The sequence below is a fragment of the Pelophylax lessonae genome (genome assembly GCF_965119305.1).
Source record: "Pelophylax lessonae genome assembly, chromosome: 2".
NCBI classification, from domain to species: domain Eukaryota; kingdom Metazoa; phylum Chordata; class Amphibia; order Anura; family Ranidae; genus Pelophylax; species Pelophylax lessonae.
In genome coordinates, this window is record NC_138769.1 from 485,991,830 (window position 1) to 486,018,842 (window position 27,013).

A 27,013-nucleotide genomic window follows, 5' to 3' on the forward strand; every position below is an offset into this window, starting at 1 on the left:
CTTTGGTTCCTGAACCAATGGAGGTTCATTATTAAGTCTATGATTATGATGCAACCATTATGACTCTTTACATGTTTTATTATTTCTCCTTTTTTTGAAATGCCTATCAGCCTGGGTCTCTAAGGTATTCTTTCTCTTTTGGCCAACGTTCTTGGTGGAGAGCCCGAGGAGTGGACGGTGGCTGAGTTTTGGATTATCCCTGCCCTTCCTCCCATGCACTCCTCAGCACTGCAAGAAGCAGCCCTGGGTTTGATATAAAGTCATTACAATGTACCCAGATAGAGTCTGGGCATCTTACTGCAGTTTCTGCTTTGCCCCTGCATAAGCCTTGGTCCTACCTGAGGTTTTCAGAACAGGGTGCATGTGATTAATGTACATCCCTAAGTTTTCTCTCTCCTCTTCCCACCCTCTCTACCTTCCCCTATTCCTGGTTCATCTTGACTTAACTCTGGTAGTATGCCTCAGCTGCTTTTCACATCCCTAAATGTAAGGGGATTGTACACCCCTGAAAAGTGTTCTCAGGTTATGGGAGACCTTTAAAACATAAAAGTGTAGCGCTAAAAGTATCAATATTCACAAAAATGATGAAAAAGTGTCCAAATGAATGAAAACTAATAATCACAATAATGTGTATAAATAAGAAAGTGTCCAAATGAATAAGTCCCAAAAAAAAAACACTGGTGTGAGGTAAAAACATAAATCCGCATGCACAATATTCCAAGGGGGGATTCTTCCCGTGACACCAAGGGTATGTGAAGGAGGGGAGCACCTCTGTGATGGGATATAGTAAGCAGCTTACCAGATTTCCATGGCTGCTCAACTTAATGAGTCAGCCTCTCCCAGCTATTAATCAAACCACTGAGGGTCAGATGCTACGTGGATACTTTTTCAAATCAAAGGAACCGCCTCTCAAGATGCGTGGAAGGATCAGTATAGGATTGGCACTCCTCAGTATTTTTCATCGATCATAAATGAATATGTGAAGAAAAGAAGCGAGGCCCATAGCGTAATCCCATATAAACTTTGTAATATTATTTATTAAAAATATATACTCACAATGTATCATGTAATGACAGACATATCAAAGGTTAAGCAAGGGATGAAGGTGCGGCGTCCCGCAAAAGGTCCCAGGCAGCAAATGGTAAAAGGCCGGCTAATTCCAGGGGGCGTGTGGACGTTGCGTCTGGAGTCGCCAACGTTTCGTCTCAATAGACTTCGTCTTCGACGCCCAGACGAAGTCTATTGAGACGAAACGTTGGCGACTCCAGACGCAACGTCCACACGCCCCCTGGAATTAGCCGGCCTTTTACCATTTGCTGCCTGGGACCTTTTGCGGGACGCCGCACCTTCATCCCTTGCTTAGCCTTTGATATGTCTGTCATTACATGATACATTGTGAGTATATATTTTTAATAAATAATATTACAAAGTTTATATGGGATTACGCTATGGGCCTCGCTTCTTTTCTTCACATATTCATTTATGATCGATGAAAAATACTGAGGAGTGCCAATCCTATACTGATCCTTCCACGCATCTTGAGAGGCGGTTCCTTTGATTTGAAAAAGTATCCACGTAACATCTGACCCTCAGTGGTTTGATTATTAGCTGGGAGAGGCTGACTCATTAAGTTGAGCAGCCATGGAAATCTGGTAAGCTGCTTACTATATCCCATCACAGAGGTGCTCCCCTCCTTCACATACCCTTGGTGTCACGGGAAGAATCCCCCCTTGGAATATTGTGCATGCGGATTTATGTTTTTACCTCACACCAGTGTTTTTTTTTTGGGACTTATTCATTTGGACAATTTCTTATTTATACACATTATTGTGACTATTAGTTTTCATTCATTTGGACACTTTTTCATCATTTTTGTGAATATTGATACTTTTAGCGCTACAATTTTATGTTTTATTGGTATTTTGAGTCACTGTTAGTTGATTTTGTGTTGGCTGCTGATATATTTTATTTTTTCATTCATTATACTAGCGCGGAAATTTTCTTATTTTTATTTGCATATGGGAGACCTTTGGAGAATGTGTTCCCAAATTATGTTTCTTCAGGAAACACATTTTTCAACCTCCAAGACCCCACGCCTCTCCAATTACCATTATCTTATTATATATCAGAGCTGCTTGCCTGACTGAGGGGGATCAGCATACTTATCTCAAGGATGACTCAATGGTCCTTCTCTTTCTTAAGGGCAGCATCTCGGGTCATAAAGTTACCTTTAAGGACATACAGTATATGCTTTAATGTTGCCTTAGACCCTCTATTGAATGTTTCCAGGGGCATATCCCACTTGTGTTATGCTACCTTGTGGTAGATGGCTGGAGGACTTTTCACAATGATGTCCGAGACTACACAAATTTTTCCCAACCACGCAACTTGCGTCTAGATTACTTTCTAGTACACCAATCAATGCTATTGCTTGTTCAGAAGACAGACATCAATACCATGATTGTATCCGCTCATGCCCCTGTTCACATTTTGATTATTCTATTATTCTGGGTGAGTGCTCACAGCCTAAATAGTCTTGGTGCTTGAATGACAGTCTTATCCAAAACCACCAATATGCACAAGAGGTCGAGCAGGCCTTGTGTGAATATTTCTCACTGAATTCATCCTTGGATGTGTCACTCTTGGTTTTGATGGAACTCCACAAATATTTGATCCAGGGCAGTATCAGTATGCTGATTAAGTTGAAGAGACAGGCTGCACTGTCCTCCCTGTTACACCAGGTTCGCACCTTGGAGATGTTACATAAACAATCCCTTGTGGCCCAGGCTGCGGTGGATCTTCAGATAGCGAGAGGAAAGTTGCAGACACTGCCGACAGATAAGAAAAGTCCAAACCACCATCAGGCGGTCCATCTCTACAGAGTCTTAGATTGGATTAAACAAGCCCCATTAAAATACTGGGTAGGGCTGGTACAGGACACAGTCCCTTTCCCCTTGCAAACTACATCTTGGCAGGATTCCCTCCTCACTCCAGCAGTCAAATTGCATCCTTTAATAGATTTTACTCTAAAGGTTCATTGCAACTCAGGTTGTATTACCTCTCCTAATGCTGGTCCTTCTGGTATGTAACTGGTAATTGGGAAAAAAAGGCTGCCTGACATTTCTGATCTGTGCTTTAAACCATTCCCGATTTCCAACCAGTTTCAACTCAAAGACTTTGTAAAGGGTATTGGGTGGAAGTCCATCAAGGAAATATAAGTTATGATTTCCTAATTGCCAATTTGACAGTCTGTCACATATCAGTCATATAAATTAATCTCAAGTCTAGAAGAGGGTTTTGTCCCTACTTTCTTTAGCAAATGGAAATATGGCCCTGGTCCTGAATAAAACAGAAGCAGAGGGATCACATTTTGTTCTTTGCCCAGAAGTAAACTATCTCGAGTAGTATCTTGCCGCTTGCATAAAATATTCCCGGCCAATTATCTGATGTGTTGGAAGTTTCAGCAGGATCACGGGTCCCTCCTTTACATTTTTGTAGTGCCCATTGGTGCAGCTTTTTTGGGAGAGGGTACAGACACTCATGTTTGTGTGCTGACCCGAGACAACTTGGGGATCGACCTGAAGTGTATCTGCTACTGTACAGCTCACTCCTTTGCCAAAGACACGTTATAAGAAATCTCTTCTGGACCATGTAATTGTTGTGTTTAGAGTATGCATACCTCGCTTGTGGAATTGTGCTGACCCCCCCCCCCCCCTACTGATGTGACAATAGTTTGTGGCAATTGAGGATGTTAAATCACCCCATTTCTCCCTTTTTCTTTTCCTTCTCTTCATCTTTCTCTCGTTTTCTGGTTTGTAATTTCTTGCTAACTTGCCCCATACATTTTTTTTGGTCATTTAGAGGAGATGTTATAAATGTTTGCACTGTTTAGAAAACTTGGTTCTTCTGCTCAGTTGAACCTTAAAAGATATGCACTGAATAGCGAAGTCTTGCCTTGGGTATGGTTGTTTAGTATTTCCTGCTACATGTGTAATTTAATTGATATTGGAATTGTGCAAATGTATCTGGAACGGTGCAAATTCTGAGAGGACAAGGATACTGATTGAGGCTGTAAATGTTGTTATTATTGTATGTGTATTGTTCCACTTTGTGAAAGAACGTAATAAAAAATTTTATAATGAAAAAAAAAAAAAAAATAGGCAACATATTAAGGAATGTTTATTAGAACAGTTCAAGGAGAATAATTTAAAATGCAGTAGATATAGCAACCAATCAGAAGCCATCCAGCCATCAGAAGCGGGTACTGTTTGACTAAAGGGAATTTTGATTGACTTCTATAGATTTTATTAGGATTCCTGAACACTAGGAATGGGCGAACGGTTCAGCCCGAGCATAAGTTCGGTTCGAACATTGGCTGTTCGCCTGTTCGATGAACATCCGAATTATCAGAGTGTTCAACTGTTTGTTCGGCCCGCCAAATGACTACAATGCACTGCGCCACCGCAGTGTGCATTGGAAGCCCTGATTGGCCGAAGCAATGAAAGCTTTGCCCAATCAGGACACAGCACACTGTCAGAGCCATGATTGGAGAAAGTAATGATGACTCTATCCAATCATGGCTCATTGCTCTTAGTCCCACCTCACACTATAAAAGTATTATTTTAATAACGCCCATTTGTAGTGGGATATCGGCGTGGAGAGAGATAGAACAGGGCTCTGTTCCATGCTACTAGAGAGTCGGAGTGCTATAGTGTGCTATTCTGATTCTATTGTCAGTGTAGAATATCAGTTAAGTGTAAATCGAGTGATAGTTCAGTCAGTGTGAGTGTAGTGCCAGCATTAATTTTTACTTTATTGTGAATCTAGTAATAGTTCAGTCATTGAGAGTGTAGAGCAACCATTTATTTTTACTTTAGTGTCACCTTAGTGTGAATCTAGTGATAGTTCAGTCAGTGTGAGTGTAGTAAACATTCATTTTTACTTTAGTGTAAATCTAGTGATAGTTTAGTCAGTGTGAGTGTAGTGACCTGACCATTCATTTTCACTTTAGTGTCAGTTTGTTTTCTCTGGGCAGGTTTACTGCATAACAGTTCAGTGCGTTAGTGCACGTTTAACAACGTATAATTCTGTGTGTTATTGCACGTTTAATGCAGTACATTTTAATGAGTTACTGCACTTTTAACGCAGCATATTTCTGTGCGTTATTTCACATTTAACGCAGTATATTTCAGTGCTTTACTGCACGTTTAATGCAGTATATTTCTGTGCGTTACGTGCCATTTAACACAGTATATTTCTGTGTGTTAGTGCGCGTTTAATGCAGTATATTTCAGTGCATTACTGGGCGTTTAACGCAGTATATTTCTGTGTGTTAGTGTGTGTTTAACGCAGTATATTTATGTGAGTTATTGCACATTGAACGCAGTATATTTCTGTGCATTATGTGCCATTTAATGCAGTATATTTATGTTGAACGCAGTATATTTATGTGCGTTATGTGCCCTTTAACACAGCATATTTCTGTGCGGTACTGCACGTTTAATGCAGTATATTTCTGTGCATTAGTGCACGTTTAACGCAGTATATTTCTGTGCGTTATGTGCCATTTAATGCAATACATTTCTGTGCGTTACTGCAGGTTTAACCAGTATATTTCAGTGCGTTACGTGCTGTTTAATGCAGTATATTTCAGTGTGGTTAGTGCACATTTAACACAGTATTATTTCAGCGTGTTTTGTGCCGTTTAATGCAGTATATTTCTGTAAGTTATTGCATGTTGAACGCAGTATATTTATGTGCGTTATGTGCCATTTAACACAGCATATTTCTGTGCGGTACTGCACGTTTAATGCAGTATATTTCTGTGCATTAGTGCACATTTAACGCAGTATATTTCTGTGCGTTATGTGCCATTTAACGCAATACATTTCTGTGCGTTACGTGCTGTTTAACGCAGTATATTTCAGTGTGTTAGTGCACATTTAACACAGTATTATTTCAGTATGTTATGTGCCGTTTAATGCAGTATATTTAAGTGCGTTACGTGCTGTTTAATGCAGTATATTTCTGTGTGTTAGTGCTTATTTAACGCAGTATATTTCAGTGCGTTAGTGCACATTTAACACAGTAATATTTCAGTGCGTTACGTGCCGTTTAACGCAGAATATTTCTGTGTGTTAATGCACATTTAACGCAGTATATTTCTGTGCATTAGTGCGCGTTTAACACAGTATATTTTAGTGCGTTAGTGCACGTTTAACGCAGTATATTTCAGTGCGTTGGTGCACATTTAACAAAGTATATTTCAGTGTGTTACATGCCATTTAACACAGTATATTTCTGTACTTTACTGCACATTTAACACAGTATATTTCTGTGTGTTAGTGCCAATTAACGCAGTATATTTCTGTGTGTTACTGCACATTTAAACACATTGCACATTGAACACCAGAATTGGCAGGTCCGCCACTGGCGCTCTGTGATTTTCACAGATAAGAGCAGGTTCTTCCTGTGCACATGTGACAGACATGAACGGGCCTTGAGAAGCCATGCAGAACCTTATGCTGCCTGTAACATCATTCAGCATGACCGGTTTAGTGATGGGTCAATGATGGTCTGGGGAGGCATATCCATGGAGGGCCACACAGACCTCTACAGACTAGACAATGGCACCCTGACTGCCATCAGGTATTGGGATAAAATCTTTGGACCCATTGTCAGACCCTATGCTGGTGCAGTGGGTCCTGGGTTCCTCAAGGCGCACAACAATGCCCATCCTCATGTGGTGAGAATATGCAGCCAGTTACTAGAGGAGGAAGGAATTGATACCACTGAATGGCCCACACGCTCACCTGACCTAAATCCAATAGAACACCTTTGGGACATTATGTTTTGGTCCATCCAATGCCACCAGATTGCCCCTTAGTATGTTCAGGAGCTCAGTGAGGCCCTGGTCCAAATCTGGGAGGAAATATCCCAGGACACCATCCGTCATCTTATTAGGAGCATGCCCCGACGTTGTCAGGCATGCAAATAAGCACGTGGGGGCCATACCAACTACCAAGTACCATTTCAAACTACTAAGTATATTTCTATGCATTACTGCACATTTTACACAGTATATGTCTGTGTGTTAGTGCAGTTTTACTACAGTATAGTGTAGTGTGTCGGTTGAGTGTGTCTGTGTAGTGATTATTCAGGTTACAGTGCACCAAACACCACTTTCCATTGATTAAAGTGCATCCACATAAATATTTCCACATCTTTATTACATTTTGTTAATAAGCACCTTCCCATCATGTCTGGGAGGCCAACAAGGAGAGGCAGATGTTCCCATGACACTGTGAGGGGGCCAGTAGTGTATGTGTCCCCAGGCAAAGATGGACATAGTCAGTCCTCAGGCAGGGCTTCATTTCCTCTGTTTAGTGATGTTGTCAGTGCTATTCAGCCACAGCACGCAGAGGAGGTAATGGACTGGCTTACTAAACCATCCTTATCATCCTCATCCTCCGTCAACCAAGCAGAGACTACTGTGCAGTCCACTGCAGCTGCCAGAGTGGCTAAATTTACCTCCTTGTCTACAGTTATCCCTGCCATAGCTCCAGCATGAGGCATGGAGGAGTCAGCTGAGTTATTTGAACTCAATGACAGCCACTTGCTCCTTGACGATGCACAGCCATTACTTGATTCAGATGTTGGTTCTGAGGTTGAGGAGGGTAGGAACATGAGCCTACAGAGAGGGGAGAACACTGGTACACAAATTGTCAGTCATGTTCCCCCAGCCGCAATGTATTGCCAAGTTGTCTCCAGTGGTAATGAGGATGGAGGAGATGATGATGATGAGGTCACTGACGCAACTTGGATGCCAGATAGAGCAGAGGAGGAAAGTGAGGGCGAGTCACAACCCCAATGAGGCAGCCATCATGGAAGAGTAGAGAGCATTGAAAAAACAAAGGTGCGCTAAATATGAAGTAACAAATCACAAAATATATGTGACAAAAACATATACAATGAGTGTTATACAAAGTATTAATGGACCAGTGTGTCCAATGGTGATAACATCCACAATACTGCAATTACACCAAGTGTATTGGTATGTGCAAAATGTGGACAAAAAGTCCCAAAGTGAAATTCAAACAATCAAGTCCAATGGTGTTCTCCACCAGGTGCTGGAAAAAACAATTTAAACTGAGAGTGATGAATTCAGTGCTCCGTGACTAAAGATCCCGCCACCAGATAGCTTTCCTCCTTACCAAAGGTAATGGGATTATACGCAGAAAATATTCTAGCTGCTGGATGACAAAGAGTGGATATCTTTAATTAAGTCACCCCGTGGTAAGGTAAAGATGGCCTCTTACCAAATATTGGGAATAACAGGCACAGACTGAATCCAGTAGTTGAAGTTCATATATTGGGTTGATTGCCAGATACTGAGATCCCGCTCCTACTATCGGCTCCTATTTCCCTTAGCTTCCACAAATAGACATGTGTAGAGCAGAGAAAAAGACGATAGCATAATATCCCCGAGATATATTTTATTTAAATAAGTATTGCACTTACATAACAGGCAGGGGTTCGAGCGTAGATAACAGTGGATACAGTGGCGGCGCGCACTTCCCTCCTATCTCAGTAGAAGCCTGTTGAGAGGAAACGTCGTAAGAGAGGAGGCGTGTTGCGCCGCCACGGACGTCACACACAAGCCCGGTCTGCAGCCGGGATCTGTGTATCATACACAGCCAGTGCTCGGTTGGCTGAAATTAAGCAGGAATTGATAGAAAAAACCAAAAGGTTCCGCGCTAGGATACAAGATAGATAATATAAACTGAGTGGCTGCAGCCCACCTCTTATCTATAATCCAAAGGATATATAGTAGGGTATAAAGAAAAAAAGGGGGAGGCAGTGCCTATATGTGTCTATTTAATTGTTATTGTGCCCAAATGGACAAAAATTATGAACATATAAATTACTGAACATACAAGTTGCTTGATGGATTTGGGATGGCCTCAAAGGAAAGTGCTTGGTGCTTAAATGAAATGTCTAATAAATACACATATGGAAATTTGAGATAACCAAATAACCAAATCAAAAATAAGTGGCTGTATATGGCACAAAACTATGAAATCTAGTGTAAATAAATATGGTGGGTAAAAGGCAACATATGTAATAAAAATCGTGTGTAATAAATGTTATATATACAGTAATGCAATTGAAAGAAGCGGATCCAAGAATAATATACACAAAATGCACAAATTCATAAAAACCATAAATAAATATAACGTGCAAAAAGTGACATAAAGGGCAATAAAAAAATTGAGGTAGTAGTGCTAATATCACATATACATATACATATACATATACAATTTCTTTGGATTCACACAGAATCACATTCTGGTCACTCTAAAAATATTTTTTGGGGTATATGTGATATTAGCACTACTACGTCAATTTTTTTTGCACTTTATGTCACCTTTTGCACGTTATATTTAATTAAGGTTTTTATGAATTTGTGCATTTGTGTATATTATTCTTGGATCCGCTTCTTTCAATTGCATTGCTGTATATATAACATTTATTACACACAATTTTTATTACATATATTGCCTTTTACCCACCATATTTATTTATACTAGATTTCATAGTTTTGTGCCATATACAGCCACTTATTTTTTATTTGATTTGGTTATTTGTTTATCTCACATTTCCATATGTGTATTTATTAGACATTTCATTTAAGCACCAAGCACTTTCCTTTGAGGCCATCCCAAATCCATCAAGCAACTTATATGTTCAGTAATTTATATGTTCATAATTTTTGCCCATTTGGGCACAATAACAATTAAATAGACACATATAGGCAGCTCTACTGCCTCCCCCCTTTGTTTCTTTATACTCAGCGGGAATTGGACCTGCCTGTAGACCGCCTGATTTGTGACATGCCCACCAGGTGGAACTAGACTTTGGCAATGCTGCAGCGGCTTCACATACAGCAGAGGGCCGTCAACGAGTACCTGTGTGAGTATGGCACAACGACAGCCTCAGGCTGGCTCGACTTTTTTTCCTCATGCCAATGGCTGCTGATAAGGAATGCATGCACTGTACTGTCACCATTTGAGGAGGCCACAAGAATGGTGAGCCATGACAATGCATTCATCAGTGACACAATCCCTGTTGTGTTCCTGCTGGAGCAGACTCTGCATGGAAATATGGACACGGCACCGGAGGGAGAGCAGCGGGAGGAAGAGGAGGACTTAAGGCTTGCTTTATGCAGACACCATTCTTCCTACGCCACAGAACACACAAGGGGAGAGGGAGGAGGATTCTGGAGGTTTTGGAGGCATTGAAGCAGAGAAAGACATACGTCAACCCTCAAGAGATGATTTTCCATCCCCAGAACCCTTGGGAGTAGTACGTGCCTGGGAGGTGGCAGTTCCAGATACTGTAATCCTCAGTGACTCAGAGGAGCCTGCTGCTCATGCCTCCGCAAACTTGCGGTGCACGGGCTCCCTCATGCTTCAGAGCCTGCAAAAGGACCCAAGACTAGCATTAAGGAGAAGGACCACTATTGGTTGGCAACCCTCCTTGACCACCGTTACAGGGGGAAAGTCTCAGAACTCATCCCATCCCCACAGAGGGTGCAGAAGATGAAATCTCTTGAGAACACTTTAAAGAAGAGTTTATCTAATGCGTTAGCCGATTTTGGTAGGTTACAGTGTTTTGGAAAATTTAGTTTTGAGGCTTCTGTTGGCCAATAGAGAAGCGGTGGAGAAGGGGGCCGCATTTCACAATTTTTTTAGTCCCAGCTGCCCAGGGATTTTAGCTTTCACATCCCATCGCCAGCATCTGCATCATATGGTGGACGATTATCTAGGGGTGAAAACAGAGATGGAGAGCTTTCCAGTTGACAATCCACTGGGTTACTGGGTCATGAGAATAGACCACTGGCCAGAACTTTCCCAGTATGCAATTGAGCTGCTGGGCTGCCCTGCATCCAGCATGCTTTCTAAATGGGCATTCAGTGCTCTGGAGGTTTTGTTACTGATAATAGGATGTGTCTGTCCACAGACTCTGTGGACCATCTGATATTTATCAAAATGAATCAGTCCTGGATTACCAGCAGCTATGAAGCCCCTGATGCCGATGTCACTGACTGTTCTTGGGATATGGAATCTCAGCAAGACTTCTAGGCTACCTAGTGTTGTGGGTGTTAATTTAATCTGGAAGATTTTTATAGGTTTCATGGGCACAATTAACACCCAAGGACCAATTTTTCTGCACATGTTTGAAAGGTGCATATTATTTCAATTTTTGACAGCAAGGCCAATTCTTGCTTTCATCAAGAGTACCTCAATAGGGTTATGGGGTGAAGGTGCCACAGACACCCAAAGACCAATTTTTCCTCACCTGTTTGACAGGTGCATATCATTTCAAATTTTGTTTTTATAATTGTATTTTTATTAAAGTTTTGAAAAATTACAAAACAATAGCATATATATAAAAAGAAATACCACAAATGAAATCAGAACAATAACAAGAACTCAATGGGCTTAAAGAATCACAGAGCAATAGAAAATAAAACGTAAGTCATTTTCAGAGAGAGTAAAAGCATTTACTGAACATCATGTGGATATAACCTTGAGATGAACAAGAAAGTTCACAAAAAGAAAAATAAGGACAAAAGGACATAAGAGATTTACACCAGGGGTCTGAAGAGAGGAAGAAGGGACATGGGATGGAGGGACCCGAAGACTTGGGAAATATATACCCCACCAGTCTCAATCAGCCAGGACTGGGAGGCATCCCATATCCTATTAAACTGAGATACAGCATCTCCCACCAGAACCGTTATATGCTCCTATCTGTGTATTTCTCAAATCACATTCAAGAGCTGAACCTGGGAAGGGGGGGCAAGGGATAAACAGTGTAATAGATACTTCTCTTGGCTGCCAACAGAATAAAGGCAGCAAGTCTATTTAAAGGTTTCCGTATACCAGGAAAATGGAGGCCTAGGAGATAATGTAGCAGATTTAATGGAAGAGGGTGGTCAAGTACTCGTTGGAGCAGGGACATTGTCATGGACCAAAAAGGCACAATAACATCACATTGCCAAAAAATATGAAAATGGGTACCTCTACCTTTACCACAATGCCAACACATAGGGGAAAGGGAACGATCTTAACAATGTAATACTTCAGGTGTTGTATACCAGAACATTAGAATTTTATAAGCCATCTCTCTCTGCGCCACGCATCTGGATATCTTAGATGCTGATGACCATATTTTGTTCCAACAGGGAAGAGTGATGAGACGTTGTTGGAGTAGCATCATGAAGTAGTTTATAAATAGAGGAGATTAGATGTAGCTGGTGAGGGCCTTGAGTGCATATAAGTTCAAAGGCAGTGGGTTTAGGTAGTACTAGAGAAGGTGAGAGTGTGGAGAGAAAATGTTTAATTTGTAGGTAATAATAGAACATATGTTTGGGGATGTAGAATTTAGTCTGAAGGTCATCAAATGTACGAAAATTGCAGGAGGCTGGTTGGACAAATTGGTGTAGCTGGAACAAACCTGCTTGAGCCTAGAATGACACACGGGCAATGGATAAGCAATCATGGATGAGGGGGTTAAAAAGTACACTAGATAGGGGAGGGCATGGCAAAGAGAGAGAGAACCTAGTAACACAGGTATGCCAAATCTTTAAAGTAAAAAGCATTGGGGCCAGACATAACCCCTGTAGTTTAGGGTCTTGGTGTAAAGAAGAGAACCAGATCAGGAAACAGGGATGGGCAGCGTAGGGAGAGTCCATTTACATTTATTGGAAATTGAATATAGGAGATGGCGCTCAGTGTGCATGTAGTAATAAACCCCAGTATGGACTTAGATGGATAGTCTCATGAACACTTTATTATGATGATCCAAGGGTAAAGCATAATGTGAATGAAACAAGATCAGTCCTACCGCCCCTTGTAACCTCTGGACATTCACACCGATGGTAATGGAATCCTGTAGGAGACCGGTGGCTAATGTTAAGAGCCGGTTGTCAGATGGGGTCGCAGGCAGGAGAGCTCGGTTGGTCTGATGTGCGGCCGCTTCCTCAGACCGGAGCTTCTGTGTCACACTCCCTCGGCACCCGACAAGAGCCTCGGGAGTCGCGCTTTGATGACGTCACTGCACGGGACCGAAGATCCACAGCCAGCCGGCTAGAGGAATACTAGGATGTCAGCACGGACGGGGGACTGGTTGAGTTTGCTTCTGAAGAGCCTCCCGATCGCCACAACGACATGTTTCACTACAATAGTAGCTTTATCAAGTTGTGGCAAGAGGCGATCGGGGGCTCTATAAAGCCGAAAAATGGGCGGGGTTAGGCACACTGGCCAATAGACTGACCCCAAACAGCTGAATCAGAAAAAGCATTAAGAGATCAATGAATAAATAAAAAAATGGAAAAAAGGGGGGAATAAAGGTGTAAAAAAATCGGGAAAAAGATGAAAAAATTGAAAAAATAAATGATAATTAAAAAACAATGAGCATGTGATAAATAAAAAGTATATATATAAAAAAAAAAAAAACATATATAACGGTATATTGAAGGTCCAGAATGCTACAGGGGGCTAACAAGAATTAGTATATCACAACTGAATGTATACGGTTATAATACCTTTGTTGATATACATGGAACGATCTAAAAATTGATAAGATAATAAATATGTGTAAATCAATAAAAATATATATCTATATGATATTTATCTATAAAAAATATATATAAAAAAAAAAAATATATATATATATATATATATATATATATATATATATTAAAATTAACCCGTAAGCACCTGAATCTCCATAGGTCGGCAGGCTTAAGATTAAGACATCATTATACCAGAATAAATATTACTTTAAAACATTTAAATTCTAAAATGCATCAGATAAGACAATTTACTTCTAATTCCTCGTTGAGGCCTTGAGGCGCTAGACAATTAAATTTATAAATCCAGTATGTTTCTCTCTTGCATAGCAGAGAGAAACGTTCGTTCTCCGTCAGTGTTCCTTTTGGGATGCTTTCTATCGCCATAACTTCAAGTTTCTTGAAGTCTTTATTGTGATATTTTGAAAAGTGACGTGGGACGCTGTGCTTATCACATCCCTTATGGATGAACCGGCGGTGTTCCCCTATTCTTTTTCGTAATGTCCCCATGGTGTGTCCCACATAGATCAATTTGCATGGACATCTAAGCACATATATGACGAATTCAGTCGAACATGTGATAAATTGTTTTATGTGGAAAATATCGTCCCTATTTTGAATAACAGTACATGCTTGTACTACCATCTGGCATGTTAAGCAACCACGTTTTTTACATTGATAAGTGCCTATGCGGTTGTCAAAATAAAACCTAATATCGTTAGAGGCACGGGCCTGGACCTTTAATTTGCTGGGGGCTATAATATTCTTAATTGTGCGCGCTTTTTTAAAAGTGACTTGTGGTGCGGTGGGTAAGATAGGACCTAATCTACTATCAAGTTGAAGAATATTAAAGTGTCTCTTGATAATATGTGAGATCGCCCTGTATTGGTCATTGTAACCAGTAATGAACCTTATGCTATTCGTATTGCTAACTTGGTTCCTTTTGTGAGTTAGTTCAGGCTCCAAATGAGCTTTGAAAGCCTCCTCGACAAGAGGTAAGGGGAACCCCTTGTCCAGGAAGCACTCTTTCATTTTGGTTCCCTGGTCACAATAATCTGCCCTTTTCGAACAGTTACGGCGAAGTCTATGAAACTGACCACCTGGGATATTTCGTTTCCATGCAGGGTGATGGCAACTCGCATAGTGTAAATATGAATTCCCACTGGTAGGCTTTGAGTGGTTCCTACTAATGATGTTTGGGCCTTCATGGGAAAGTACAAGATCTAGGAACACCAAATCACTAGGGTCAATGACCGATGTGAAGGATAACCCCAGTGAATTGGCATTACAATGTTCTACAAAGGCCCTAAAAGTCTCCATGCCACCACTCCAGATGAGAATGACATCATCAATATATCGTCCATAAAAGACGACATATTGGGCATAAGGGTACCGCCATGGGAGCCAATTTTGCTCTGGTATATGCCAATCTAACCATGGGCCTATGGGAAGAGTACTACATCTGGAAAAATAACCCTTATGCCCAATATGTCGTCTTTTATGGACGATATATTGATGATGTCATTCTCATCTGGAGTGGTGGCATGGAGACTTTTAGGGCCTTTGTAGAACATTGTAATGCCAATTCACTGGGGTTATCCTTCACATCGGTCATTGACCCTAGTGATTTGGTGTTCCTAGATCTTGTACTTTCCCATGAAGGCCCAAACATCATTAGTAGGAACCACTCAAAGCCTACCAGTGGGAATTCATATTTACACTATGCGAGTTGCCATCACCCTGCATGGAAACAAAATATCCCAGGTGGTCAGTTTCATAGACTTCGCCGTAACTGTTCGAAAAGGGCAGATTATTGTGACCAGGGAACCAAAATGAAAGAGTGCTTCCTGGACAAGGGGTTCCCCTTACCTCTTGTCGAGGAGGCTTTCAAAGCTCATTTGGAGCCTGAACTAACTCACAAAAGGAACCAAGTTAGCAATACGAATAGCATAAGGTTCATTACTGGTTACAATGACCAATACAGGGCGATCTCACATATTATCAAGAGACACTTTAATATTCTTCAACTTGATAGTAGATTAGGTCCTATCTTACCCACCGCACCACAAGTCACTTTTAAAAAAGCGCGCACAATTAAGAATATTATAGCCCCCAGCAAATTAAAGGTCCAGGCCCGTGCCTCTAACGATATTAGGTTTTATTTTGACAACCGCATAGGCACTTATCAATGTAAAAAACGTGGTTGCTTAACATGCCAGATGGTAGTACAAGCATGTACTGTTATTCAAAATAGGGACGATATTTTCCACATAAAACAATTTATCACATGTTCGACTGAATTCGTCATATATGTGCTTAGATGTCCATGCAAATTGATCTATGTGGGACGCACCATGCGGACATTACGAAAAAGAATAGGGGAACACCGCCGGTTCATCCATAAGGGATGTGATAAGCACAGCGTCCCACGTCACTTTTCAAAATATCACAATAAAGACTTCAAGAAACTTGAAGTTATGGCGATAGAAAGCATCCCAAAAGGAACACTGACGGAGAACGAACGTTTCTCTCTGCTATGCAAGAGAGAAACATACTGGATTTATAAATTTAATTGTCTAGCGCCTCAAGGCCTCAACGAGGAATTAGAAGTAAATTGTCTTATCTGATGCATTTTAGAATTTAAATGTTTTAAAGTAATATTTATTCTGGTATAATGATGTCTTAATCTTAAGCCTGCCGACCTATGGAGATTCAGGTGCTTACGGGTTAATTTTAATATATATATATATATATATATATATATATATATTTTTTTTTTTTTTTTATATATATTTTTTATAGATAAATATCATATAGATATATATTTTTATTGATTTACACATATTTATTATCTTATCAATTTTTAGATCGTTCCATGTATATCAACAAAGGTATTATAACCGTATACATTCAGTTGTGATATACTAATTCTTGTTAGCCCCCTGTAGCATTCTGGACCTTCAATATACCGTTATATATGTTTTTTTTTTATATATATACTTTTTATTTATTACATGCTCATTGTTTTTTAATTATCATTTATTTTTTCAATTTTTTCATCTTTTTCCCGATTTTTTTACACCTTTATTCCCCCCTTTTTTCCATTTTTTTATTTATTCATTGATCTCTTAATGCTTTTTCTGATTCAGCTGTTTGGGGTCAGTCTATTGGCCAGTGTGCCTAACCCCGCCCATTTTTCGGCTTTATAGAGCCCCCGATCGCCTCTTGCCACAACTTGATAAAGCTACTATTGTAGCGAAACATGTCGTTGTGGCGATCGGGAGGCTCTTCAGAAGCAAACTCAACCAGTCCCCCGTCCGTGCTGACATCCTAGTATTCCTCTAGCCGGCTGGCTGTGGATCTTCGGTCCCGTGCAGTGACGTCATCAAAGCGCGACTCCCGAGGCTCTTGTCGGGTGCCGAGGGAGTGTGACACAGAAGCTCCGGTCTGAGGAAGCGGCCGCACATCAGACCAACCGAGCTCTCCTGCCTGCGACCCCATCTGACAACCGGCTCTTAACATTAGCCACCGGTCTCCTACAGGATTCCATTACCATCGGTGTGAATGTCCAGAGGTTACAAGGGGCGGTAGGACTGATCTTGTTTCATTCACATTATGCTTTACCCTTGGATCATCATAATAAAGTGTTCATGAGACTATCCATCTAAGTCCATACTGGGGTTTATTACTACATGCACACTGAGCGCCATCTCCTATATTCAATTTCCATTACATGTTCTATGCTGTCTTGCATCAGGGATTGGGCGAACAGTGTTGCTATCCCCATACATCATCAACACATTAACTTTACAGATTTTTGTGTATTCTCTGTGAAGGGACATTCCAGGACTTCATCATCTTGGAGTAGCGCCAGAACATTTTGGTAATAGTTACCATTTACATTTATGACCATCTATTTGGTGCCACCTGAGAGGACTAGGATGAGACTGAACAGAGGTGAGAAGCAAAATAGTATTTAAGAACATCGGGAGCACCTAAGCCACCATGGATTTTGGGGAAAAGACCACAGACCTGGCGACCAGATGTGCTTTGTTGTTCCAGATAAAATTGAGAAACCATCATTTAAGCATCTTTAGTTGGGACATGGGAACTGACACTGGTAGCATTTCAAAAAAATAAAGCAATTTAGGCAAGATAGACATTTTCAAAATATTAATCCTGCCCAACCATTAGATAGGGTAGGTATACCAATGCGTCAGCATGTGTCTAATGTCCTTATATAGAGGTGCATAGTTAACCGGATACAGGGACATGTAGGTAGGTGTGATATGTACGCCTAGATATTTAAGAGAGTGAGGACAACTCCGGTATAGGTATAACTTCTGCAAGGCAGAAAGTTTTTCAGGAGGAATATGGAGAGGCATAGCTTCCGTCTTGGAGGTGTTACCTTAATAACCAGATAATTCAGAGGCTGAATTGAGCTAGTAGGGCGTGTAGGGACTGAAGGGAGAGATGAGGGTGTATTAGAGTTAGCAGGATATCATCCGCAAATAGAGAGAGTTTGTATTCCCTTTGGACACCCCAGATGTCTGGATTCACACAAATAGCAGCGGTTAAGGGTTCTAAACATAAAATAAAAAGTAGTGGTAATAACGGAAACCCCTGCCTGGTGCCATTAGACATCGGGAAGGTCTGTGACAAAAAGGAAGACATCTGAACCTGGGAAGAGGGATTAGAGTAGAGAGCCTCTAAAGCAGAAATAAAAGAACCCTGAAAATCAAAGCAGGATAAAGTAGCAAACATATAAGGCCAGCTTAACCGATCAAATGCTTTTTGGGCATCCAAACTCAAGACTAGCGCTGGACGACAGACTCGATTTTAACATGTCTATAAGGTCAATGGTACGCCTTGTATTGTCCCCTGCGTGTCTAGCCGGGACAAAGCCTACTTGGTCCTCGTCAGTTAGTTTGAATAGCATTTGAGACAAAGGGTTGGCAAGGATTTTCGTAAATATCTTTTAATCCGAGTTTAAGAGCGCTCTTGGTCTATAGTTATCAGGAAGGGAAGGGTCATTGCCCAGTTTTGGTATGACAGAGATGAAAGAGTGTGTGAAAGAGGAGTGGGGAACCTTGCCTTCTAGTAGGGAATTAAAGAGAGATAACATATGAGGTGCCAGAACATGTAAGTAGGGAGCCCGTCAGGGCCAGGGGATATGGGGGTAGGCAGTAGCTCAACAGTAGAAGAGAGTTCCTCCACTGTAATAGGAGTGTTACATTTTTGTAAGTCAGACACGTATAACTTAGGTAGATGAATATCTGCTAAAAAGAAGACAAATGTCTCCTGATTAAAGGGGGGATGGTGAGTTGGGGTTAGGCAATTCTAAAGTTTACTATAGAAATCCCCAAATGTAAAAGAAATTCAGGAAAGGAGTGGAAAGGATGGGGATTGATTTTAGATACCAACATCCTATGGGGGAGTATTCAAAAAACTTTTGTTTCGCCTAGAACAATGATTTTGTAGTAGCAGACATGACTATGGATTTGAGTTGTTTACGCAAGAATGACACTACACGGGAATGGGCCACTGTAGGGGAGCTTACAAAGCGGAGCGTAATTTAGCTAGGAGGGCTGTTTTTTTTTTTGGCAGCTGCATCTTTTTTAAAGCGAGAGCCTTCAGATATACATTGCCCTCAGAAAAAAGCCTTGTGAGCCTCCCATAGGGTGGATGCCCCCTCTACAAAGCCAACATTGAGCTGAAAGAATTCAGCGAGGGCCTGAAAAAGCTTCTCCTTAGTGTCAAGCTGATTTAGCAGGGACTCATTGAGTCGCCAATAAAATCCTTTTAAAAAGGCTTTTGAGAGGGAGAGGTCTAGAGACAATGGGGCATGGTCGGACCAGGTTATCGAGTCCAGTTCAGAGGATACCACATTAGTCAAGAGTGGAGCCGAAACAAAAAAGTTATATTCTAGAGAACATCTTATGAGGTGGGGAATAAAATGAAAAATGTTTACTGGTAGGATGTTTGATTCTCCAGGAGTCAAACAGGTGGTGGGCACGGATCAATTTCCAAAATTAAGTGGCTAAGGACTGTATTGGAGGAGGTAATTTGGAATGAAACAGGTACCTTCTATTCAAGGAAGGGGGGAAAGCAACATTGAAATAACCTCCAAGGATCGTAAATGGGTGAGGGAAATGTTGTAACACCTCAAATGCCTCAGTGCGAAATTTTCTGTCCAATATTGGGGGCATAGATACTCATTAGTGTAAAAGTAGTGGCCAGATTTTAACATTCCAAAATCACATAGCAACCATGAGGATCTAGGCGAGAGGACTTAATCGGGTGAGGGCAGGCGCGTTTAATCAGTATCGCTACCCCAGCCTTGCCAGATCAGTCAGACGCCATGTAGAAATGGGTGAAGAATCTAGAGGTGAATTTAAAGCAACCACCCAAGCGGAAGTGTGTTTCCTGAATCAGGATTCCGTCAGCCCCGGAGGCTTTAAATTCTTTTAAGGCTAAGTGTCATTTCTTGATTGAGTTTAAACCCTTAACATTGTAAGATAGGATTTTTAAAGCCATAACCAATTAGAAGCATAGTGCAAAGGTTTGCAGTGTAGTATGGGGAGAACCCCAATGGCATGGAGATTATTAGTACAGTCAACAGTACATTGTAAAACATACACAAAACTAAAAACAAAAAACAAAAAAACTGAAAAAAACAACAACAAAAAATAGTATAGCAGATAAATATACAATAAATAAAGCAGATAGTAGCAAAACAACCTGGAGGCCATACTAGCCAAAAAAAAGAAGGAAAAAACAGTTGTAAACCTGAGATACAATGATGTCTCAGAAGCCCATGGCCAATGCCGAGGGACACGTGGGGAGACATGGAGAATCCGCAGGGTAGCGAGACAGGGGTCCTCGCCTTACTGCCAGACTGGAATAGAAAAAAGCAAACGTTACTACAAACTTCTGAACTGTAACATAGAACGTAACGTTAAACCCTATAAGAGAGAAAAGGAATAATAAAAGTGGTCCATGGAAAGGGCATCATGTTGCCAGGACCGCAGCTGGAGCCTGAAAGATGATCAAAAGGAGATCAAGTTGGGTATCTGTTAGGACGGGATCGTTGATTAAGGAATCTCAGCTATAAGGATGCTAATATGTTCAGCCAGATCATACTGAGAAATCGAGGTTGGGGATGCAGGCCTAGTCAAAAAGCGCTCCATGGTGGTAGCTGGCCGCGGGTTGGACTGGGACCGAGGATAAGACTTTTGGTAGTCGATTTTTACCATGGGGTGCCCAGAAGGAGTAGGGGGATAAAGTCACTTACCCCTGAGGCGTTAGGGAGCTTGTGTAGCTAAGCAGGGGTCACGGAGAGCAGAGACGGACCGGAGCTCACTCAGAACGTGTCCACCATCCTGAAGAGCCACGTATGCACCCCATCATTTAAATTTTTGACAGAAAGGCCAATTATTGCTTTCATCAAGAGTATCTCTATAGGGTTACAGTGTAAAGGCGCCACAGACATCCAAAGACCAATTTTTCAAAACCTATTTGACAGGTGCATATAATTTCAATTTTTGACAGTAAGGTAATTCTTGCTTTCATCAAGAGTACCTCTGTAGCACCCCCCCCCCCCAACCTCCAGAGGCCTGGTGGTGACCCCCAGAGACAGGGCAGGCCGACATTCCCCCTCAAGATGCAGATTACTAGGCATGGTGGATGATCTACAAGATAGAAAGAGAAGTTTATTTCTCACAACAGGAACAAAATGTGAGAAGGAAGAGCATTTCAACACATTTGAAAGTAAGGTTCACTTGGCAAACCATAATTGTAGCACAGAATTTACTGCTTACTCTAATTGGCACACTCACGCCAACTGAGAAGGATAAGGTGGTTGAATAGGCTTTCCAATAATGACACAAGAATGGCTGTGATCCAAAGTTTTGCAGGAAGTTAGAGGGCTTTCAGCATACCTGGGAAGTAATTCTTGATGCAGTATGATGGGGTAAGCACAGCACTGACTCCCAGTATTAGCGAAGCCAGGGGCTGTGAGCACAGATTGAACATGTTATGCATAACTTTTCTTCTTTCTGGAACAGCAACAGCCATTGCAGTAGGTACTTCATTTAAGACAGGACCAGCAATTCCAAACTGCCAATAAGTGTCACAGCCATCACTGTGTGACAATGGCTGTACCGCAGCAAACTTAGCTATCTTAGCTATCTTCACAAAAATGCACATCTCAGAAGATACATATATGGTTATCACTTTTTCTGCACATTCTCTCTCCCGGATTAGCTTACCAGCTTCAGACATCTCCCTGGAAGATTCTGAAAGCAAAGAATGTAGGCGACCTTGACCACGGCCGTGGGAGGTCACTGAGGCACCCGGCTTCGGAGCAGTCACTGTGATTGAAGTAACAGCAACTTCAGCAGGCAGAGTAACAGTGGCAGTGACCACTGGAGCCAGTTCTGTAGCAGCGGTGGGGACACACTTGATCCAATCCACTTGAAACAAGTGTAGTAAGGCCGGCGAGATTACCTCTAGCAATGATTCCCCTGCAGCTTCCGTAGGTGATCCAGGGCCGGACATGAGTAGCCAATCCTGAGCACTTTGCACATAACAGCCCGATCACTTTGAAGCCTCGCGCAGTGTAGAGCACCAGGTTACCTTTGGGAACGTACCGCACTCCGGTGTCGGTAATGGACTCTTTCAGCCAGGGCTAGGGCCAGGACCAATATCTGATACAAAGATCTTTAGGTAAGCCATGCTTCTTACTCTGTAGCAGTCTCTCAGCATGTGGATCAAAGATGGCTGTGCACACAACCACGGTCTAATCTCTTCTACGTTGGAGCAGAATCCCCTCCCCCTGCCAAGGGTTTGGTCCCTCTTCTCTAAAGGGACTTCAGCACCTGCCTCTTTCTTCCAGCAGCACGCCAAAACTCTTCTGGAGTCTGCCTTAACCCCTTCAGCACTGGTGTAAAGTGACAAAAGACCAGGCTGACACTCTCCCCAGAGCAAAAAGACAATTAGGTTCTTCCCCACATGGTTAAAAGGACAATAGCACAGTCTCTGAGGCACAGAGATGTTACTTTCCACTTTCCCATGGAGCCAAACATAATTCCTGTGTAGTTGCAGTCCATTGCTAGGGGCGACCACAACAGAAATAACGTCGAGCCCCACGTTGGGCGCCAAAATGTTGCGCCCCCACCCTCCAGAGGCCTGGTGGTGACCCCCAGAGACATTCGTCCTCAGGATGCAGATTACTAGGCAGGTGGATGATGTACGAGATAGAAAGATGGGCGGCAGTCATTTTTATGCTTGAACAAAGAGAAGTTTATTTCTCACAACAGGAACAAAATGGGAAAGAGGGGTAGGGCACCGGACACCCTTGGTAAAAATAGCAGATTATCAGACTCCTTAGACAAAATTGAAGAACAGGCAGACAGCAGTACAGAAAAAGAGCCTTTAAACTGAATCCAACAAACTGTACTTTGTAGCACAAGCTATCTCCTATAGCAACAGTGTGCAGCTCACGAGAGGTGCAGGAACTCTGTGGATGATTCCATCCTGATGCTTTTCCTGGCTCTCCATGATTCCCCGGTCCATGGCAGTAGTCACCTCAGGTACTTTATCAAAGGTCTCCATCCTTTCCTTCATGCTTCCAAGCAGTGTGCAGGCTCTCCTTTCCAGAGCCCTGAGTGCACGGTTAGGCCTCAGGCTTCAGCCCTACCCAGCAGCAGCTGTTCCTCACACACCCACCCAGACAAGGGTCTGGGTGGAAAAGGAAACAGATCACCTGACTTCCTCCAAATAAATAGCATCTCCCAGCATGCTCAGCTATTAGTGTGATGGGCTGAGAGAAACATACATATTCATAACCTGACCCACTTTAATTCATCACATTAATGCCAAAGGTAACAGTGCCACCTACTGACAGAATGGAGAAATACAGCCAAACCAGGATTAGGAGGGAAATCCAATGACCACAAAGACTACAAATCAGCCAGGCCACCTACCACCTAGCACAACAAAATTTACTAGCAACCCTGCTTAGGACAAGGGTGCTACACCTCTAAAGAGCTATGGTGTGAAGGCACCTTTGACACACAAAGACCAATTTCTCCACACCTGTTACTTCTATCTAAAGTCTGCGGAAAAGTCACCAGAATTTATCCAAAAAATCTCTAATCTTGTTCCCAGTGCACTACATTATGGCCTCATCATACAGACTCGCTCCCCAAGCTGTTGTTTACAAAATAAAGAAAGCTTGCAGGGAAAATGTAATTTTTTTTTGCTTTAAAAATTCAATTATTTCTGCACTTTTCTTTAATTTGTCACTTTACAGGCAGACTAAGGGGACCCCCAGGCACTATATTGAAATGAATTTTTCATTTTTATTGTTATTTCTCATTTTGATGCTTTCACTTTAAGCATCAGTAAATCTCTGCTCATTTAAAATGATGTTTTTTTACAAACTTTTTTTCATTAATACATGTCCCCTGGGGCAGTATCCCCATAACCATTGTATGCCCAATTATTTGAATATAAGCCTTCAAAATGAGCACTTTTGATTTTTCCAGTTCAGGTCGCAGAGACTTTAATGGGGTTCGTTATTCGGTTCCAAGCTTTCGTGATGTTCGAAAGCTCTGGTGCAAACCGAACAGGGGGTTGTTTGGCCCATCCCTACTGAAAACATAGAAATACATTAACACCAGGGTTCTTCTTATAATGTACACTGATGTTTGGGGGGTCTGAATAAAAGGAATCCTTTCAGAAGATAAATATAGGAGATGTCCCTACTAAACACCTGAAAACAGACTTTCAGTCGTGCTAGCCCTGTGGCTTCAACCATGTAGTTTAGGAGCCTGGACTTTAGTCTGACTTCACTTGCTGATTTTTCTAGTTCTGTGGCTCCAAAGACTCAATTCACAAAGCTATAGCCCCAGCCCATGGAACTATTTTCAGCCATGTGATTGTACTTTTCACATTTTATTGGACTCACCTGAAAGTAACTAACTTTTTTTGCAACTCAGGATACTTATCCTTGTGTGTTATTTTTTGGCCATTAATCCTAAACTTTAAACCTTTTACTTTAGGGCCTAAAGTTTATAAAGAATGAGCATTAGCATGACCGTGAGACCACTACATTTTCAGGACATCAGCAACAGCAGCTTCCATATTATTATCATCATTGGATTTCCTCAAAGCAGTCCTGTACTGAGAAAGTATCAAAGTAATGGTGACTCTGTAAGAGACGCTCTATAAGGTACTTGCTCCATATTGAGAATAGCCTCCTGTGCTCCTACCCAATCTGCTGCTGGAACCCTCAGTAAAAAAAATGTGCTGCTTCTGAAAATGAGTTGCATATGTGTACTTTCTCCTGCATTCTAATACAGATAATGAATTTTACATACTGTAGTAGATACTTGCATAATAGTTTTAAATGGAGTTTCAGCAGTGGTCTGTATTTAGAGTAGGCTTCTTATTTTAACAGTTGTAAAAACGTTATTTTTTAAATATTTTGTGTTCAGTACAAGGTTGCTTAAAAAAGTATTTTCTTATGTAAATGTAGCCTGATGTAATTTATGGGTTCACATTACATTTTTTAATGCAGTTAGGGTAGTTTGCAACATTCTCAGGTGGTGTAGTCACACCAAGACTGCATAGAATTTTATTGTAAGATTCGTCCACATTGAGGGAAAAGGGGCAGTCAGGCATGTTGGGTGATGAGAAAAGAGGTCCTCCATTCCTATCCTCCCAGCTCTCATTCAGGTGCTTGAGCACTGAGGCGGGTCTCCAGAATAGGGGCTTCCAGTCTCTATGCATTTTTCCTTAATAGCATTCCAGGAATCTGAATAATCTCCTTCACAATGTCATTTAGGGAGCTTTAGAGTTGGGGGGACAGATGGCTGCAGAAACACCTTGGCTGCCAGGAAAACCAGCAGGCTTGCTTGACTTCACCTCAATATATGTGAGCGTGTGGGAGGGGAATTGATTTGAACTATTGAGAAGGAGCCTAAAAGGGGGTGCAGTGTCAGAGAAAGAAGTGATGTGGTTGAGCCAATTACAGGGGAAAAGAAGCAGACACTTGAGTAGGCAGTGTTTTATTGTATTGGTGGATTGGATGGATCAGAACAGTCACTTGAGATAGTAGTGGTTTAGAAGGTGTAACTGACTAGAGGTTTGCGTAGTACTTTTGCTAATGTAACTGGTTAATAGTGTGAAAAAAAGGTAGGGAGAGGATAAGGAAGGAGGAGGAGAAATCACTACTGAAGGCAGAATCTCCCACTGGCAAAATGAAACAGATTTTGGCATGATCCTCGATAGAAAAACTAAAGTTTGCTAAAAAAAAAAAAAAAAAAAAAAAGCTCTAATTAGGCTTTTTATATAAATAAAGGATTGGATAATCCGACTTCATTTTCAAGATATCATTGCTCTAAAGTTTCAAATACTTAATCAATAAGGTTTTTTTTTGTTTTTTTTAATATTGAAATAGAGCTAAATAATAAATTGAAATAAATAATAATAAATTGAATTCAATAAATTGAAATACAGCTTATGACTTTCAGTAGTTGTCGCTTGGTGACATTTAAAACAATTCATGTAGAAATTGAATACGTTTCTAAAGCTTCACAAAGTTATTTTGAGAACTGTAAAAGGAATCTGATCTAGACTCTTCAAAAAAATATAATGGGCACATGCTCTGTATATGCTCATATTCATAAGTGCTAGTATCTAATTGAAGCATTTAGTAGCAACCAATTAGAATTATTTCTTCATAAGTTAGCCCAGCACTAGCTGGATAGGTAAGGTTTGCCATAGGTAACTCTTAAAAATTAGCCCTTTAAAATAGGAACTTCTTATTGTATAGGGCCAGCACAAATAAACTTATATTATTATGACTTAAGGGTGGCTATAAAGTATATATCCATTGAGTGAACCAAAACTTATATTTGGAAAGATGATCTTTATTATGCAAGGCATTTTCGAAAAAACACCAAGCTATTTTTTTGCAATGCAAAAGTTATAAAAACAAGCATAGCATTCAACCTAATCAAAACGGATACCTGTTAAATGATATTGTTAAATATGGTTTGAAAACAATCGGGAATCAAAAAAGATTCTTGACTCTATGAAAGCAGTTATGAAATAATATAAAATTTAAGGCACTTCACATACAATAACAGCAGCACATACCATGCCTCTTTGTTTCTCTGTTGTTCTTCTCTAGCTTTTCCTCTTTTTGTATGCAAGTCCGTCTGCCTTTGTCTGGCTTCTTCCTGCGATGCCTTGCAGTGGTTGAAAGATTATAGAAGCAGCAGCCAGCCCAGTTCCATGCTCTGCAGCTGACATGAAGGTAGGAAGTGGGCAATGTTCACAGGGTGCTGCTGACCTCCCATAACT

The 27,013-nt window shown here is 41.2% G+C and overlaps 1 protein-coding gene across 2 annotated transcripts in view; it reads right to left on the minus strand.

Annotated features, from left to right (window-relative positions):
* The window catches only part of NALCN (sodium leak channel, non-selective), an 897,007-nt gene that overhangs the window by 792,298 nt on the left and 77,696 nt on the right, over positions 1 to 27,013 (minus strand). Inside the window, exon 2 of one of the 2 annotated variants that reach the window (XM_082245387.1) lies at positions 26,807 to 26,955. The exons of the other annotated variant lie outside the window; for it this stretch is intronic. Within the exon in view, the coding sequence (XP_082101513.1) occupies positions 26,807 to 26,809 (3 nt within the window). The 5' untranslated portion in view covers positions 26,810 to 26,955. The remainder of the gene's footprint in view (positions 1 to 26,806; positions 26,956 to 27,013) is intronic. 2 annotated transcript variants of the gene reach the window in all.